The following is an 18,599-nucleotide window of genomic DNA, read 5'->3' as shown; positions in this document are numbered from 1 at the left end:
GTTTTTCTTACGCCACGTGTTGCTGTTAGCATATTTTGCTCAAGAGATAAATTTTCTCATTTATTAACATCACACCTAATATAAAATTGTCGTTCACCCGTATTATATTTGTAGTACGAAAATTAGTAACACAATTTGACGGTGTTACAATTTCACCCGAAAATTTCATTACAACACGAAAAATCGCTACCTTTATGTCTCTATCTCTAGGTTGGTATTATTTTTTTCTTTCCTTAAAATCATGAACTCCCTTTATGTCACCTCAAGAAGCATTTAGCTTTAACTTTGGTTGGTATACATGACCTTTGATGTGGGGTTGGGGAGGGGATAACAGTGGCAGTAACCAGTAGGAAACTATCATTTTACATCACCAACCATGACCATTCAAGGTTATCATCAAGCCTTTCTTTGGCGCAAATGTATACTTTACATGCATGCCAATTGCACCACAGCTTTATCAGGCTTGGGTGACTCAACATTGAAGGTGATGACTGTTGGTTGGGTTTATAATTAGATTTAGGACAGATATTGTTGCTTACAAGGAAAGGAATTGACTGGGATTATAGTCTGTTATTGCCATTCATTTTCCATTTTATTACAAAATTGAAGAGTAATTGAAGGGCCTGCCCAAATTAAGTTACATCCAGCTAAGCCAAGAAAGTATGCTGGATTAGACTTTGATTTTAGACCAAACCCACACTTTGTCTTACCTCCTGTGGGCCACTGCTGAATTTTTCATTTCCAGACAATTTTGCTTCCCTGTATAAAACGGTTGGAAATTGTCCATGTGTGCATGTTTTTTTCTTCATGACTTTAAATATTTAATAATCTTACTCTGAGTACAAATTATTTGACTAAAATATAAACCTCCATTTTGTAAAAGTAAAGACCGACTGCCACTCAACCAAATTGTCGTTGAAAAAAAAAAACCTACATACCAATATCAAAATTGAAAGTAAACGCGTTTGTAGTTCAAGTGGTTCCGCGCATTTATTCTTGCATTCCAGATACTAGGTTTGATTCTCCTTTTCAATGTCGCTTGTATTAAAAAAAAAAATTAATAATTGAAAAAAGAAGAGGTGAAGAAGATGTACACTTCTTTCCAGTTGGGTTTTGCTAGGGTTGCAGGCCTACCTGTTATCCAGCCATCCCCAGCCTTATTAAACAACCTCTGGAATTTCAATGGTCCACTGGTAAGGATAGAGATTCATGTCAGAGAAAGACAAAGCAACAACAAACCTCTTGTTTTGTGGTCTCCATGACAAGCTTAGACCACTCTCCCAGATAAGTAGGCTTCCAATGTGAAGAGTACTTGTGGACTGTCTGTTTTATGCCTCCTATTCAACACAGGGCATGGACATACTTCTTTCATCCACTTGAACATTGCCCCCTCCCCTCTTGACACATACACACCAAACAAAAATAAATTATCTTAAAATCTTGTAAATGCACCTATTTTTAATTGGATCTATACATACTGTAGCTATCCATGTATGTAGCAAGTGTATATTGTCTATTCAGAATGGGGCCCACCACATCCAGTATATCCAAAACTTTCTCAGTCTCCCATTTAATTGCAATATGGCAGTTATTGTGCACACCCACATTTTGGTATATCTGTGAACCAAATGGAATGAAGAGATTTTATAGAGCATGTGTTTTGTGTTTGGTTTGGGTTGCTAGGAAGGAAGACTGGGCATGAGAATAGACCAGACCATAACTTTATATAAAAGTGAGCCCATTTTAGATGCTTGCAAACAGGGGGGAATATGAATAAAAGAATACATCCATTCACTCATCTCTTATGAAAGAATCTGATATAGAAGAATACAAAATGCACTTGAAAAAAAATATAATGGCAATGGTCAAACTGGTGACCAACCAGATGACCTGCATACAATGGAGCTATTGGACACACGCTTAGTAGTCTATTATACACTATGTAGCCATTCTAAATTCGCTTTCTATATGTTGCACCGGTCGTAACCGGAGAACCATGATGAGGGTTCTGTGAGTTTTCGTAACTCGCCATCTTCCCCATTGTAGAATGGTTCAAATTCCTCTTTCCATCGTTGATCACTTAAACTACGGGGCTCGCCCACATCGTATTTTGGCATATGAGAACCATCATCAATAGCAGGTCGGATTGCTTCTTTGGGTAAACTAGACTGGGCAAGGAGCTCATTGAGACTGCTAATCTCCTTCTCATGTTTTTTCTTCAGTTTTTCAATCTTCACGTAAGCCTTGTCTGCTTCTTGCTTGGCCTCCATAGCTTGCTTCTGCACGTTATTAAATTTCAAATAAGTCCTATGTTAAGCATGCATGAAAAGACTATAAATGGAGCAAATAGGATTAAGAGTTTACATGAACAGAGTGTATCTATATGATTCAAACTTTCAAATTTTCAGTCAAAATGCAATATCTCAGCTCAACATGAGGGATTGGCCTAGGAAGAATGGTTCAACATAATTCAGGTTATTCCTCTCGTTGCCAGTATTTAACTTAAAGTGCAATATTTAGGGCCCTGGTTAAATTGGACTGCAGGTCTGTCACAGTTACCTACTTTCAGGCTGTAACAACATTTAGTCTTTTGAAATTAGGTTGGTTGCCAGTCAAAAACTAAAGTTGTAGTTAGTTAAGTTGGTTTATCTGAGTATTTTAAGCTCATTATCAAGGCTTTTCTGAATATTGAAGAGAAGCAGAGTATTCCCTTTTTGCATAATCTTGTGTAAAGAAACTCAGAAAATTATTTTGCAATGAAACTTCAGAACTTCAATGCAAAAGAAAAAAGGACAAAAATAGAAACAACTTATCTGATTATGAACATAGTTTTACGAAGAAAAAAGAAGTCACAACAACCTTGAAAATAAGAATCTCAACCAAGTAAAATGACAAGGAATCAAAACAGAAAACCACATTTTAACATACCTGAGCAGTAGCAACAGCCTCATCTGCTTCTTTGAGTCGCACAAGTAATTCCCCCGCAGCCTGCACAGCTTCAGCAGTATCCCGCAATTGTGCCTGAAGCCCCTTATTTTCATCCCTAAGATATCTCCTCTCTCTTTCTCTTTCTACTCTCAATGCTGAAATTTCTGCTGCGAGAGCATTTATGAACTTAGACTCAGCACCCCTGACTCCTGCCTTAGAAGCTGCTTTCTTCACATCCTCTACTCCATCCCGTATTGTTCTATGCCTTGCAAGTAGTTGCATATGTTTCTCTTCCAAATCTGCATACTGCTCCAACATCCGTGATTGCCCCTCCATCGCAAGTTGCATTGCTTCCTTGAGCTCTTCTGCACATTTCTTCTCAGTTTCTAATTCTCGCATATTCTTTTCAGCCAGTGATCTGCTGGCCTCAAGTTCAATTTTCAACTCTTCAGCCAAGGAAATCCAGTTACTCTCTACCTCAGTCCACCGTTTTCTTTCTTGTTCAAGTTTCTGTTCAGCACTTTCCTCAGTTGACTCTGGAATCGTACTAAGAGGAGCCACATTGGGGTCACGTGAATAGGTCAACTGCAGCATAGACTTCCGTGTCCGGGCTGATGTGGATGAACAGTCCACATAATACTGTAGCTGGCTTCTCAAGTCTTGAATCTCTTCCAACAACACTTCCCTTTCACCCATATCACAGAAACTTCGTAAATTGTCCAGCTCATCTTGAACTCTTTTCAATTCAATCTTTGTCCTCAAAAGTTCTGGGTGATTCTCGTATTTTTCCTTCAAAAGCTGTATGCGATGGGTAAGCATAAGCATAAAGAACACAATAAGACCAACAAAAAAAAGCACAAGGAACACAAAAAGGATCAGGCCAAAAAAAAAGACAACAAAGGAGCCTCCAAAGAAAGATTTATACCTTATACTCGTGTGTGAGAGACACTAGCTCTTCCTCCATGAACTCCTCAGTGGGTAAAACACCATCCATAAGGCTCTCAAGTCGTAGAATTTTATCCTCCCTTGTTTGGGCTATAATGGCATTGCATTCTCTCTCATGCTTGTACTGCTGCACCTGTAAATCAGAGTTAAAATATGTCACGCCAGTAGCAGACGAAAATAATGGCTATGGATGGCTGTCACAGAATTTGGAGAAACCTACCAAACGGTTGAGCTGCATTATCTCAGAAGTTTTCTTGGCACATATGTCTTCTAATGCCATTTCTCTCCTAATAGCTCCCGCTAAAACCTTCTCCACAGCCTGTTGAGTAAATGGGGGAAAAGTCAAGTGGCTGTTGCACATGAATACAGAAAGTTTGGAAACAATAACTTAAAAATTCAGCTACTCTCTCCTGAACTTACTTTGGGAACTTGTATCTTGGATTTGTCAGCAGACTCTGACCCATCAACAGGTAATAATTGCAGATCTGAAATTTCATTGACCTCCTGGACCTCTAGCTGCATTCTGTTCTTGCAATTATTACACATAAATTCCACTGAATCTTCTTCAACTATTTCATGACTAGTTTGCACACCTACATCAGCTTTAGAAACTGGCAAAATCAGCCTAGACTCGGAAGGTTTCAATGAAAACCTGAATGACGACCTCCTCAAAGCTGAACTATGGCGGTGACTACCAATAATTTCAAGGCCATTGCGAATGCTTGCTGCCAACTGTTCAGCTGGTGCCGAAAAGTTCTTACATGTTTGAGCAGATACGTCATCTGATGAGCTATTTATTGCAGGTTTTGCCAAAGATACGTGCATGGCCTCTGGACTTAATGTACTTCCACCAGTAAGATCCTTCTGAGAAGCAGTCAGCATTGATGAGGTCCTCAAACTTTTCCTGCTGGTGTTGACCCTGGGTGAAACACTGGGTGTAGGAGACTTTAGGACTGGGGATACATTGCATGGAACTATGCTCAGACATGGAGAAACACAATTAACTAAGCCATTTGGAGAACCAATGCATTCATCTGCAACTGAAAGGCAGCCAGACACTCCTCCAGGAGGATCAGAGGCTGGACATGAAGAACCTTCATGCCCTCTTTTGTTCGCTGATTCTTCATTTAGCAAACTACTGATGGAGGATTTTAGAATATTTTCTTTCTGAGCAGGCTGCACAGAGGTATATTCTATAAGATTATGAAGATCCGATGCATTAGCACAGGGAATAACTGGGGTGTCGGCAACACATTCAACAATCATGTCCCCTTCTTGTTCAGATATTCCTTCTTCCATATTAACATCTGTATCACAACCTTGTTCTTTGTTACAACCACTTTCAGACGTATAGTCTTGAGGGCCATCAGAGCTTCCATTTTCAACAGCCACAGGTTGTGAATGTAATTCCATTGTTTCTACATTGTTCGCATCAGCTCTGTTGTTAGCTTCACTAACTGTCTGGTTACTTACTTCAACACAAAGCCTCTCAACAGCTTCCTCATCAATCTCCATCTCTTCATCGCTGTCATCATCGACACGAGGTAATGTCATTTGTGGTTTAAGGGTAGCCTTTAGTAAATTCAAACTCTGACGAAACCATGCTGCACTGTGACCTCCATTCGAAGCAACTGGATTGTTTCCATTTGCCTTAATCCGTTGTAGTTCATCCTGTTAAATTTACAAGCTCATAGGAATGATTCACATGTTTAATTTGTAGATTTATGAATCACAATATTCCAGATTACAGTGAAAGAGAACATACCCTTAGCTGCCGTATCACCTCACGCAGGTGGTTCACGTCTTCCTGCGTTACTTCATTAACAACTGCCTTGTTCTTGATAGCCTTAGCACGCTGGGCAAACCTCAATGTACTGAAAGTCTCACTCTTGCAGCTGCAAGGTTAAATTAAGTGAATTTCCAGTTCATGAAAGAACGTAAAAAATGTTAAATGCTACTTTGAAGGAAGAAAGGGGTTGCAGTACTACCTTTGTGTTGGAGAAATAGCACAGACCATCGCTAATTTTGCATTTCCCCCAAGAGACTCCTGTAATAAGAATGTCAGCCTGGAATCTCTATAGGGGATATGCCTTTGCTTTCCCGTTTGAGAAATTTCAGCAAGAATGTTTATCAGGTTTCTGCACTCAGATAATCAGCTGCAATTAGCACAAATCTAAAAAAATGTCTTGAACATGTCAACATTGACATGAACATAATAGAACTTTAAATCTGAGGAGAGAGATAGAGAGACGCCGTAACTTCCACCAGATCACTCAAAAAGTCATATGAATGCAAATAAAAATCATAGTTTTCTTTCATATTTAATTTTTCTCAAGTTCAAGGAAGAAATTTGGTTTTTTAGTTTTTAGTCCTGAAGTTCAACTATGGCACAAGTTCAACTAAACAGCAAACTTAAGCTTGTGTAAATTTATAAAGCGACACTCTGGTTAGGTGAAGCAAGGCTCAGCACAGCTTGTTTCCAAGCGTGTTAACTCAAAATTTGGATTAAGAATTCAAACATGCTATTTATCCTCGAGTCATCTGCTTACAAGTTATAATAAACTGATACTGCTGTTTAAAAAAAAGTAAATTTAGGTTTTAGCCCAAAAAAAAAAAAAATTCACTTTTGGAAAAAGCCAAAGCTTTTTCAAAAAAGACAGAAAAACCTCTCAACTTTCAAATCAAAGACATGCAAATGTAAAGAATTCCTTAGGAAATCCAAAAATAAATAAGGGCAATTTTGTCCATTTTGGCTTCTTTTACAAAATTTCTCTCTCCTTTGTGTTTTTCCAAAGTCTCCCAATTTTCGCAAGCTTGAAATGCATGGCTAAATTTATAAAGCGACACTAAACCCTAAACCCTAAATTTATAAAGCGACACTCTGGTTAGGTGAAGCACGGCTCGGCAGAGCTAGTTTCCAAGCGTGTTAACTCAAAATTTGGAATAAGAATTCAAACATGCTATTAACATTGAGCCATTTACTTATAAGTTATAATAAACTGATACTGCTGTTTTACAAATCACTCTAATCTGTAATTAGCTACTGTGTTCCAATCAAACAATAAATAACAGCAATGTTGTTTAGAAATTTTCGCAAGCTTGAAATGCACCTTTAAATGGAAAATTAAATATGAGAGCAGATAGATAAACCATACCCAAGCTGTGAGAGTGATCGATTGATATTCCCTGCTTCCTTCAAGCGTTCTCCTGCTGCACCTGTTAACTTCTGACGCTCTGACCCAGCTAGATCAACAAGATTTATTCTACTGGTTTTAAAGCTGCTTATACCATTTGCCACATTCTACAAAAGTGATGGTTCACTTTAATCACTCGACACATAAGTGTGAGAAAACAAATTGAATACACATAAATTTCAATTGTGAAAATAAGTAAATCATAATGAACATTCATTGGGCAATTATTCAGTACATAGGTCCTCGAGTCGGTTATTACCGTGTATTGAGATTCAACCACACAGGTAAATACAGTATGTGAGCGGGAACTCTCTGCATTGATACTAGTTGAACCTGTCCTCCTGTTTGACAAGCCCTGCATAACGTATATGTTAGTAACGGAGTTTCTTAAACAACTATTCAAGCTCCAATTATTCTTTCAAAAGTTAATGGAGGAGCTTAGAATATTCTCTCAGCCAGACTCCCAGAAAAATCCCATCAACAATGCCATTTTCCTCTATAACATTATGATAAACGCATTGTTACTTGGAATATCTGGGGTGTTTGATACGCAATTAAGAATCATAATACTCTTCTTGTTCGAAACACATTCAACAATCATGAAACTTTTCTTACATACATTAATCTGCATTTTCAGACTCTTGTTCTTTGATGCAACCACTTCCAATTTCAACAGCAACATAAAATTGTTCTATAAAACTTATGTGATGCTCAATATGCATGCACGTAGTTGTGAGACTTAGAGACAAAACAAGAATATTTTTTACCAAAACACCTCTTTATGTAAAATCTACTGCAAACTTGCATTTTATTTCTCAAGTAGTTGACGTAAGCAAGACCAGTAAAATTTGCTAAAACTCTTGAAATGATTAAAAAGAACATTAAAAAATTACTGTATCCATTTATATATTTTTCAAATTTATCTTTTTTCATTTCAGATGTACAGGAGTAGGAATTAGAAAGTCAATATGATGTTCACTTCTTAGGTAAAGAAGATCCATGCCAAAAAACCAAACAGCCAGCAGGACTTCAAAGAGATCCCTTCCCTTTACGTTATTTTCTGATCCATTAAATCTGTTTCTCCCACTTTGTTATTCAAAACGATTGGTTCGATATGTGATACATCTTATCAGAAAAAATTCTTACTCTTTGGTAATATTGCATGAGAGTCAAGTCTTTATTGTTGACTTGCAGACATAGATTTACCAGACATCACGTCAAGACCTTGAAACACTTTACATGTAGCTAAAGAAACTAGTGTCATCAACATCCAATGAGAGCTACCAGATCACAGAAATAACCAGGATATATAATTGTCAAATTGAATATACAAACAAAACTAAAATTCCACATTTGAAAGACACAGGTTCCTGAGGGAGAATTATTTGTATTCCAATAAAAGGATCTTCAACTGTGTCATATACACTATGCCTATTGTACAAGTAAAATAATAAAGCAAACCTTTATCAGAAGCTGAGTCACATCTTTGATAGTGTGTACACACTCCTCTGTGAGATTTTCGACATAGACACCTGATTTAACATCTTCTCTTATCTGGAAAAATAATGATAGAAGATCTATTAACACCAGACCACTTATAGTAAATAAGATGATGAAAAAAGCAAACTATTACATTTACCTGAAGGGTTTTTTGATTTGGATCCAAAAGATCTGTGATTTGTTCATTGTAAATCTGCAAATAAGCCGGTAATCAAGTGAAAGAAGTTAAAAGGCTATTGACCAATTACCAGTCAACCAAAATGAATAATTACTCGAATTTCTACCTCGAGAAAAGAACAGTGGCACTGATACTTGAGTTGTTTGTCAGCATGCTTGATTTGCTCCTGTAAAGATTAATTCCCAAATAATGTAGGGAAACCTTTTAATATAATATACGATCAATTTGTGTAATCTTGATTTACTAAAGAACAAAATTAAAGCTCACCTCATTTAAGCGAGCAAAAAGACGCTCGAAAACACGAGGGGTTAACCCTTGTTGATCACTTGATAGATTTTCATCCAGCAAGGCATTGGCTGGACCCCACATGGTATATGTCTTTCCACTTCCCGTCTGATAGATTGAATAATCAGAACATGTATAATTAGAAATGGAATCAACATCCCAACATAACACACATAGAATGAAGCAAAACACAAATGGAAACAGACCTGTCCGTACGCAAATACAGAACTGTTAAAACCTGCCATACAATTCTCAACTAGAGGTGCTCCTACAAGCTGGAAAATATCTAGCTGCAATGATATGCACAACAAAAGATAAGAATCCACTCTAAAATCAGCTAAACAAGAATACCATTTTGATGGAGTTCATGCCTGTGAAGAGTCTGTGTCGCAAACCGAGTCAAATGTGAAGGTCTGTCCATTTATCGACAAAGAGTCACTAGATAATTTCTGTACCATCATCTCTCCTTCATCCTTATCCTTTCGCGGCGGTCGCATTCTCACTACTACCTATACATATTAAGAAAGAAAAAAAATTAAGAGTAATTAATAAAGATTTTGTCACAACAAAGGAAATGCAAAAGGACTCACTGAAAGAAAACAAAAGGAAACAGAAAGAAAAAAGAACAGCTATATGGTGAACTAAAGAATAATTAGAAACTAATGTTAGCATATAAGAAACGCTCTGTAGTGGACTTAATAAAATAAAAAAGAGGACATTTTCTGTGATTCTTAATTCGTTTTGATTTTTCTTGGCAGACAAACAAAAGTGGGTCTATAATCAAGTGCAAACATACTAAAATAGAGAGAGAAATGATATCCACTAAAAAAAAAATCAACAAAAATAGAAGATTTCGTCAATTTATCATTTTAAAAATAAAAGAAAAAGGAAACAAGGCAAAAAAAGGTCCAATAAAATGGAAAATTAACAATAAGAAACTAAAGTCGATATATAAGAACGACTCCCTATTTGAGGTAAAAACGCCATTTTCTTTAGTTCCTCTCATTCAAAATTCCTTTTTAAAAATAAAATTTAAAAAAATATATATATATCTTTCTCAGCAGCTAAACAAATGTGAGTTAGCATTCAAAAGCTACAGACAGCAATAGCAGTGTAAACATACTAAAATAGAGGGCAAATGATGTAAAGTTAAAATTTAGAAAGATTTTAACAAAAAACACAAGATTTCTCAGCAACCAAGCAGAAGCGAGTCAAGAACCAAACGCTACAGACAGCAAACGAATGGTAAACGATACTAAAATAGAGGGGAAAAAACGATATTCAACTCAAAAGGAAATAAATATTTCAACAAAACGCACAAGATTTCGCAGCAACCAAACAGATTTTCCCAGAATTTAATGATAAAAGAAAGAAAGGAACAAGAAAAGATGTCTAGAAATGCGAAAGTACCTGGACACCAGAATCGGAGGTCCCAGGGACAGAGTTTTCGGTCTGAGAGTCAACGCTGAGCTTCCGCTTGAGAGGGTTCGACGGCGGTGGCCGAGGCGGCAATGGACTCTTCAACTTCGCCGCCGGCGAAGGCTTCGAATCGGAGGCCATGGAGTTCGGATCCGAGGGCGGAGCATTCTCCTTGGAGGCCTTGGGCTTCCGAGGTGGCCTGGGCTTGCCGTAGCTAGGGTTTGGCGACGAGGTAGGCTCCGTCGCCTCCCTCAATATAGTATTTCTCGGCTGCATGAAGTGCTTCATCGCGAATTGTAGAGAGCGAAAATGAGTATTTCAGATAGAGAGAAACGTGAATCTGAGAGTGCGAGACTGAGAGAGTAGGGTTTGGAAGGACAAGAGAGCGAGAGAGAAGGGGAAGAGAGAGAGAGGGGTAGCCGTTGGAGGAGGAGAGCGAAAGAGAGATTTGAATTTGGGAGATTTGGGGGAAAATTGAAAAGGCACGTGATGCAGGGTGTTTTTAAATAATTATTGTCATTTCTTGTTGATTCTCTTCTCTCTCTTGAAGTCGACAAAAAGCAGTTTTGAAATTGTGTTGGATCTGGAGCGTTTTGATGGAGTTTTTCAGTAAACCCGATGCGCATCGTATGGCCCCTTGATTTACTTACCTTATTTGTACGGTCAAGATTCCTTTGCAATTTGCAGCCATTTTTTCTTTGGCAACCTTTAACAAGAAATTTGATACATGACAAACCAATATTATACACTTCTGCTCAAATTAGCAACTGTAAACATACATAAATCCTAGCCACACTGGAGGTCAATCCAAATCATCATCGTCAAGAAACAAAAGGAAAAGACAAGGAAACAAAGTGTTTGAGAGAGTATTTCTAATGCATTTGAGAGTATGATGGAGTACTCATATCATATGCCAAAAAGTGTAAAGATCAGTTGATAGCCTAATGAGTATAATGAGGATCATGATCATAAATTTGTAGGACACGAGTTTAAACATATACGGCTTTTTATTTCATATCGCATTTCATTCAAGGGCGGAACTAGCATGAAGGCTATCATGGGCTTTATACATTTTAATTTGATTCACCACATAAAAGCTTAGTAGCCCACAAGACGTAGCCTAGTAACTCATTATCCACTCAACTTTTTAGACATATAATCATCTAAGATTAATTTGTTTGCTCAATTAAGAAATATAATTCCCTAGTAAGGCTCGTGACTTTAACTCTCTACCTTTTCCTATTCTCTCCTAATGTTTCCTTAATTTTTCGTCAATATTCATGTTAATTGTCATCATATCACCCTTTAAAATTAGCTAACCCTAAGGATATGCACAGTGCAGTTCAAACGGATAATGATTTTTTTTTTAACAAATTATATGATTGTCTACATTGATAAAGAACTTGCTAACAATATCGATTCATATTCAAACAAAAAATTACAATTCTCTCCAGGATTTGTTGAACATATTTTCATTTTGATAATAGGTGTTTTTTGGTTGCATTTAATACGTATTTATTTTATGTTAAAGTTTATTAAAAATCTGTCAATGGAACATTGAACTAGCGTAGTTTATATGTTTTAATATATATTTTTATTTCTAAAATATATATAGAAACTATAAATACCAACAACAAAAAATCGTTAGAGTTTAAGGTAATAACTTTAGTTAGCTTACCCGATGAACAATTCATAGTTTTACCCTTGATTTCATTACTTACTTTATCAATTGAACTGATAAAAGCATGTGTTCAATACATTAGATGATGGTGTAGATAGGTATGAGTATGAGATGAAAATTATGGAACATCATAGAGCTAATTTTGAGATGTAGTTTGAATTATGACTTGTCTTTATTATATTTTGAGATGAATATTTCAAATTTTTTAAGTACAAGTGATAGTTTTTTTTGTTTTCCCCGAATACAAGCGTAAGTCTAAACTACAGGAGATGAAGATTTCACACACACACACACACACACACACACAATTAACATATCATGGGATTCGAGCCAGACCTCTAGATCTGCAAATCAATACTCTTTTTATTAGGTGAGACTTCGTTGGCAGGCCAGTCCAACTTAAAATTGTACCAAGGAGTCATTCTCTAGTGAGGGCCTTATATATGACCTTTAAATGAGGTACTATATCTTAACCATTAAATCAGACTAATCAATTTGATCAAACGAGTCATTCTATAAGAGCAGTTCCAGCGGTGGGGTTTGGGGAGGCTGGGGTTTGGGGTAAAAACTAGTTTCCAGCAGTGGAGGCAGGCCCGGGCAAGATGGTGGGACCCAAAGCAAAACGGGCTGGCCTGAGCTCCAGCCAGGGCTAGCCCTTGCTGACGTTGTCGTGACGCCAACGCTACAGTGTCCGTCAACAATTATGTGCCATGTGTTGTGTCCTGGGCTCTCCGATCATAATTGTTGATCCAATCCAACGGCAGCCAATATTTTTGTAATAAAAAATTGAAAAAAAAAACCAAAAAATTACTTTTTTTCCTTCTCTCTATACCTTATTTCCATTTTCAACATTTAAGTAAATGTCTTTGTCCTTTTACTTTTATTTATTTTTATATTACTCCATTTACTTAAGTTTACAATGTAAATAAGGAAGTACCCCCCATTTGGATTCAAATAAAAATACTAGAAAATCAAATTCCCACCAAATCAAAATATGAAAAATCAGTTTTAGTGCAAAATACGATTTAGGCTAAAAATGATGGCTCATTAAGTCAATATATACTTCATATTAAAATCCCATAAAATCAAGTTTTCTTATTTAATGTGTAAGGAATAAAAGCCGCCAAAAATTATCTTGAGAAAATGATTATTCGAAAAACCATTTTTCATACTTAGTCAATATTGCACCTCCGCTAAAAAAAATTTCGGGTCCGCCAATGTCTATAAATACCAACCAATACTCTTCATTTTTAACACCAAATCCTCATACTTTTTTTTTCTATAAATACCAACCAATACAACTAATAAAATAAAATCTTATACAAAAATATTATCCTATAAAATAAAATCTTGCATTTCATTTCTTAGTTTGCTTGTCTTTCATTTCATTGTGTTTGTAGGGGGTTTTTGTTCCAGCAGCCTGAAGAATGGGCTGGGCTGCTGTAAAAAGACAACGAGCAAAATCCCCAAATGCCTGAGTTCGAAAAACAAGCTCCCAAGAGAGTTTTTAGAAAATCTAATGAGATTTTAAAAGAACACTCTCATGATCACTTCACCAACACCCAAATAAGCATGAGGATTTCGCTAATGGCTCATTTGAGAGTATGTGGCATGGGAGCTAAGCTTTCACGAGTTTAGCAGTTTGAGAGAGAGAGAACAACATGAATTTCTTACAGGAGGATCAAATCTAAGCGAGAACGAAGGAAAACTTAGCAAGGTTTTATCTCGGAAGAAGAAGACAACGGAGAAAGAGGATTGGGTGGCTTGAGTAGATTCCAGGTTGCTTGACAAAGCTTGGTCATGCTCTGGATGGTTGAGTTGTGGATGTGTTTTTGGGTAGCAAAAGTCTCCTTTTATAGGCATTAGGAGCTCTAATTTTGTCTGGTTTTCCTCTTCTTTTTTCCTTGGCAGCTCCTACTTAGCCCTATTTTGATGAATTTCTTCATCCAATGAGCATGGGTAAGGAACCCTTTATGGTTCCAATGGTTTGACGTAGCTGGGCTTTCCCATAGAGGGAAGGCCATCTGCTTTCCTTATGTTTTCTCAAAGCGAGCTTACAGAGGAAAATGGGAGGTGAAGCCTTTTGTCCGATGGACACTTCTCTCACCCCATGGATTTCCTCTGGTCTTGCCATGGCTCCCTTGTGACCATTGTTTGGAGTTCAAACGGGAATAGGACTTGACGCCAGATTTTTGCAAGTTCTTGGGCTTGGGCTTGTACATATGGTATTGGGTCCTCTGGCTTTGTTGCTTCTATCGTTTGAGGCTTTCGTCAAGCTGCTGGAAAGGTTTTAATTCTATTGATGTGAGTGGGCTAAATATCTTAGTAGGTTCTTTGGTGTCTTCCTAGAGCATGGGTCAATTTTTCTCCTCCCTCTCATGCTAACCCATATGCTTGGGTTGGGAACAGGCTTGAGTTCCAAAGCCCTCAAGTGGCTTTGAAACCTACGTTCCTTGAACCTCAATGGGCCCCGTGATTACTTGTTTCCTTCCATACCACAACCTTCTCAGTAAGCCCCGGTTAATTTTGTGGCTTAGGTCCACTTAAGCTCGTGACGTAGCTTGGTATTAGAATGCGCATGATTTCTATGCTCGTGCTTGGAGTTTTATTATGCCGTGATAGGCTATAGTTGGGCCAAGTAACACCGAATGAGCATGTGAGCGTGATTTAGTAATATCGGTATGTTCTCGGCTCCTTCTGCACGTACTTGTTTAGCATGATTTGTAGCTTGTAGCTTGTGTTGGCGGCTCTTATAAATTTTCTTTTATCCCGATTGAGCTTATTTTGCATCCAATCACTCATATTGGGCTAAGGGTTAATTTGGGCTTAGCCCCTTGTATTTTTGGGCCTCAACAATGTTTTTTTGTTTTGTTTTAATAATTAGTGGTCATTCATGTATTTTATTTTATTAGTTGTATTGATTTATCTGAATTTTGAATTTTGAAATTTATATGAAATTTGAAACCAAAAATCTTATCCGATATGAATAGTATTGACACGTAGGAACCCAAAAATCTTATCTGAAAATATTATCCAAATCAAATGTTTAAGTAAACAAAGTTGTGAAAAAAAAACAACAAAATGAATAGTATTTGCCGTAGTAGCCTAAACTGCTGGAAACACACTTTGCTAGGAGAGGCTAGGCAGTCACTATTCACTTAAATAAGTAATGCCTAGGGCTCCCATTCTTGTATAATGGTAACGGTGGAATCTTCTAAGCGCTCACTACAGAATTCTTAGTTGTACTAAATAAACTCAAAATTAAGGCAAGGCCAAACCAGCCCAATCTAAAGCAGTTTAGTCCGGCCCACAAACAAGGCCTCAGGTAACGCTTTGAAACGGATTTGCCGTGCGTTTTGGCTTTTTCCTCCCATAAAAAATCCTCTTTTTCCACTCCACAACACAACACAACGCTATGCAATTACCCATCGTGTCACCCTCTCAGACTCGGTGTGATGATCACACATAAAAACAAAACTTACCCGGCCATGCCAGCCATGCCAGCAAAACCCGAGACGATAAGAATCAAAATAATAACAGTGGATGTGCTCATCCAAATTCACAACAAATTGTTCAACTCCATTATTAAAATCCACTTCAATTCTATATTTTTCTAAGGAAAATCAATTTCCCCACCATCATATTTTAGCCAAAAAAAAATCACTTTTAATCTTTGTAATTGGGTGGATTTTCTACTATGTTCCTGTGATTTTCTGTTATTTCAAGTATTGCAATTTGACTCATGTAGTTTGATATTCTCGTAATTTAAAAATACATATAAAGTTTTATCCACTTTCGTAATAATATGAAAACATGTCGTTGACATAAATGAGTATTTTGAATAGAATTAGAACAAATTTAATAGAATTATAATTTGTTACTGAACTCCCGAAAATTTAAAATTATATAAGTAAAATTGATAAAATTGAAATTACGAGATGGCGAAGATGGTCATCTGTCAAGCAGGAAGCCACAACAAATGAATTTTGATTTCCCAAAAAAGCAATTTTAAAGAGAGGGAAAGAGAATCCCGTCAAAACTCTCTCTCTCTCTCTCTCTCTCTCTCTCTCTCTCTCTTTTTCTGAGTTTCATTCAGTCACTGTGCGTACACGTAGGTGTTTGAAAGATGTCGTTTTCCAAACAAACTAAAGCGTATTGTAAAAGAGACGCGGCACGCCGTTGGTGTTGTAAATGAATCCATCCACCTTCTTATTTTGCGTGTCCATACCCTTTTCTCACAGAAGCCCCGCCTAAACAGTCCCTTATATAACAACCCACCCAAATCACCCAAAAACTCATCAAATTCAATCCCCATCCTCAACAACAAAATCTTTCAGTTTTTCACAACCCAAAAACCCATCAACCCAATTCACCAATTTTGCCCATAAACACACCCGAAGATGATGAAAGTTCCGATTTTGGCCCTTCTGATCTGCCTCCTGTTCGCTTTGTCAAATGGGTATGGAGGAACCAAGGTCGGCGGCAGGGAGCAGATCGAAGACGTGAAGACGAACAAGGAGGTTCAGAAGTTGGGGAGGTTTTCGGTGGCGGAGTACAACCGGACGCAGCGGAAGAGCCACCAGAGCAACGGCGGCGGAGAGCTTCAGTTCTTGGAGGTGGTGGAGGCGCAGAGCCAGGTGGTTTCTGGGATCAAATACTATCTCAAGGTCTCCGCCGTCAGGAATGGGGCTCACATGCTGTTTGATTCGGAAGTGGTCGTGAAGCCATGGCTTCATTCCAAGCAATTGCTCAACTTTGCCCCTCATGGTCCTAATTGATTTAATTTCATGCTTGAATGAATTGGGGTTTTGTTGTACCAAATTAATGATCTTGGTGTAATCGGATGTTTAATAATCTTTTTCCTTTCTGGGTTTTGTTTTGTTGTTTGTGTTGTGTGATTTCGACTGTCCATGCTCTTGTGGGTATAAAATAAATTACAATAATTATATATATATAGTTATCTGTAAATTATGAATTTTTTTTTGTTTTAAAACATAATCGCTGGGCATCCAATTTTTATCCAAAATTTCATACGGTGCAATCTGATGTATTAATTTTAAATAAAAATAAAACAATGATCTTGAGTTTTTTTTTTCTTTCTAATTTTTATGAAATTATTTTGATTTGTTTTAATGTAAATGAGTAGCAGATTGGAAAATTTGGAAGAAACAATAACAAACTCGAATGACCTAGCCCAACAAGACACGCAAAATCAGGAACATTTTAAAAGCAAGAGCATTAAAAGACAAAAGGTGCCATGGTGTTCCCAAAGAAACCAGGAACATCTTAAAAGCAAGAACATCAAAAGACAAAAGCTCCCATGGTTTTCCCAAAGAAACCATCGCCAACTTTCCTTCTTAATTAATGAAAACATCATAATTATGAACATCATCTTTCACTGTAATTTCATATTTGACTATGAAATACGAATGTCTCCTTTATTAATTGTTATTCTGATCACTTAAACCAACAAAATATGACCGAAATTCTATGATATTATTCCATACTAACGTATCTCGGCTTGCAGCTTGCTTTGAGCACTCTAATAACACAGCTCTCTTCGAAGACCTTGAGTGCAATAAGAATCATATTGGTTGTTAATAGAAGCATCTACAAGAGAAATTGAGGAGACTAGATACGAACAAACGCAAGGGCCTAGCCTAGCCCAACGAGACACCTAAAAGCAATAATTTTTTTTAACATCAATCAATAAAAGCTCTTATCCACCAAGATAGACAAAAGAAGAAAATAAAGTGACACACGAATAAACCATGGTTTGAAACTCATCTATGCCAAGGATTGAGAGGTGTAAAACGATCAAGCGACATTATCAAAGAGGCCTCCACATCATGGGCACGATAAGTGTCAACATGTGTATGCACAATGCCAAGTAAAAATATGAACGAACCTACTTTTAAGTGGAATGAAGATGAGAAATTCCTATTGATTACACTTTCAAATTTTGGGAGGAAAAAAAGGAAAAATATAGCATGAGTTTGATAACCATTTCAATTTTAGTTTTTAGTTTTCATTTTTTATTTTTTATGCCAGAGTATAGAAGGAAAATATAAAGAATGGAAGTGAGAATTGTGAACAATTCAAGCAGAAGCAGAGAATGCCAATATATTCACAAACAATAATATATACAGCAGCTGTAAGCTTACAATATATAGGCATATAAAGATGCCCTAGATAAGTAAAAGACCTAACTACCCTTAAAAGACACAGACTCAAATATATATTAATATTGTCTATACAATTGTCACACCTCCTGTCAAACTCACGATGTTACAATATTAAGCATCGACAGTTTGCTAAGAAGAAAGCGGAAGCGAGCAAGAGTGTGAGACTTGGTGAAGAAGTCGGCCAATTGCATGGTGGAGGAGACAAAAGGAAGAGAGATAGTGCCTTGCTGGAAATGATGGCGAACAAAGTGACAGTCCAACTCGATGTGCTTTGTGCGCTCATG

At 37.1% G+C, this 18,599-nt stretch overlaps 2 protein-coding genes across 2 annotated transcripts; one reads left to right on the top strand and one right to left on the bottom strand.

Moving 5' to 3' along the window:
• Nucleotides 1-1,770: 1,770 nt before the first annotated feature.
• Nucleotides 1,771-10,886, bottom strand: LOC103322638 (kinesin-like protein KIN-12B). The gene is made up of 16 exons (XM_008224564.2): nt 10,441-10,886; nt 9,402-9,539; nt 9,237-9,320; nt 9,013-9,138; nt 8,852-8,911; nt 8,707-8,760; nt 8,529-8,621; nt 7,327-7,422; nt 7,029-7,174; nt 5,862-6,011; nt 5,639-5,768; nt 4,294-5,544; nt 4,094-4,192; nt 3,854-4,006; nt 2,929-3,726; nt 1,771-2,279 (listed from the first exon to the last, which is right to left on the bottom strand). Exons 1-16 carry the CDS (start codon nt 10,735-10,737, stop codon nt 1,965-1,967), a joined length of 3,990 nt encoding a protein of 1,329 aa, XP_008222786.2. The 5' UTR covers nt 10,738-10,886; the 3' UTR covers nt 1,771-1,964.
• Nucleotides 10,887-16,337: 5,451 nt separating this feature from the next.
• CYS2 (PHYTOCYSTATIN 2) lies at nt 16,338-17,080 on the top strand. The gene has a single exon (XM_008224565.2). The coding sequence runs from the start codon at nt 16,531-16,533 to the stop codon at nt 16,906-16,908; it is 378 nt and encodes a 125-aa protein (XP_008222787.2). The 5' UTR covers nt 16,338-16,530; the 3' UTR covers nt 16,909-17,080.
• Nucleotides 17,081-18,599: the final 1,519 nt, after the last annotated feature.

Source organism: Prunus mume, linkage group LG2, assembly GCF_029339155.1.
Source record: "Prunus mume cultivar Tortuosa linkage group LG2, ASM2933915v1, whole genome shotgun sequence".
Taxonomy (NCBI): Eukaryota; Viridiplantae; Streptophyta; class Magnoliopsida; order Rosales; family Rosaceae; genus Prunus; species Prunus mume.
This window is presented reverse-complemented; position numbering and strand designations above follow the sequence as displayed.

Excerpts from the sequence above, each read along its gene's own strand:
- CYS2 (XM_008224565.2), top strand. The coding sequence starts at position 16,531 with ATGATGAAAGTTCCGATTTTGGCCCTTCTGATCTGCCTCCTGTTCGCT.
- LOC103322638 (XM_008224564.2), bottom strand. The coding sequence starts at position 10,737 with ATGAAGCACTTCATGCAGCCGAGAAATACTATATTGAGGGAGGCGACG. Across the intron at positions 7,175-7,326 it reads TGGTTGAATCTCAATACACG|AATGTGGCAAATGGTATAAG; the intron begins GTAATAACCGAC and ends TCACTTTTGTAG. Across the intron at positions 5,769-5,861 it reads GCTATTTCTCCAACACAAAG|CTGCAAGAGTGAGACTTTCA; the intron begins GTAGTACTGCAA and ends TTAACCTTGCAG.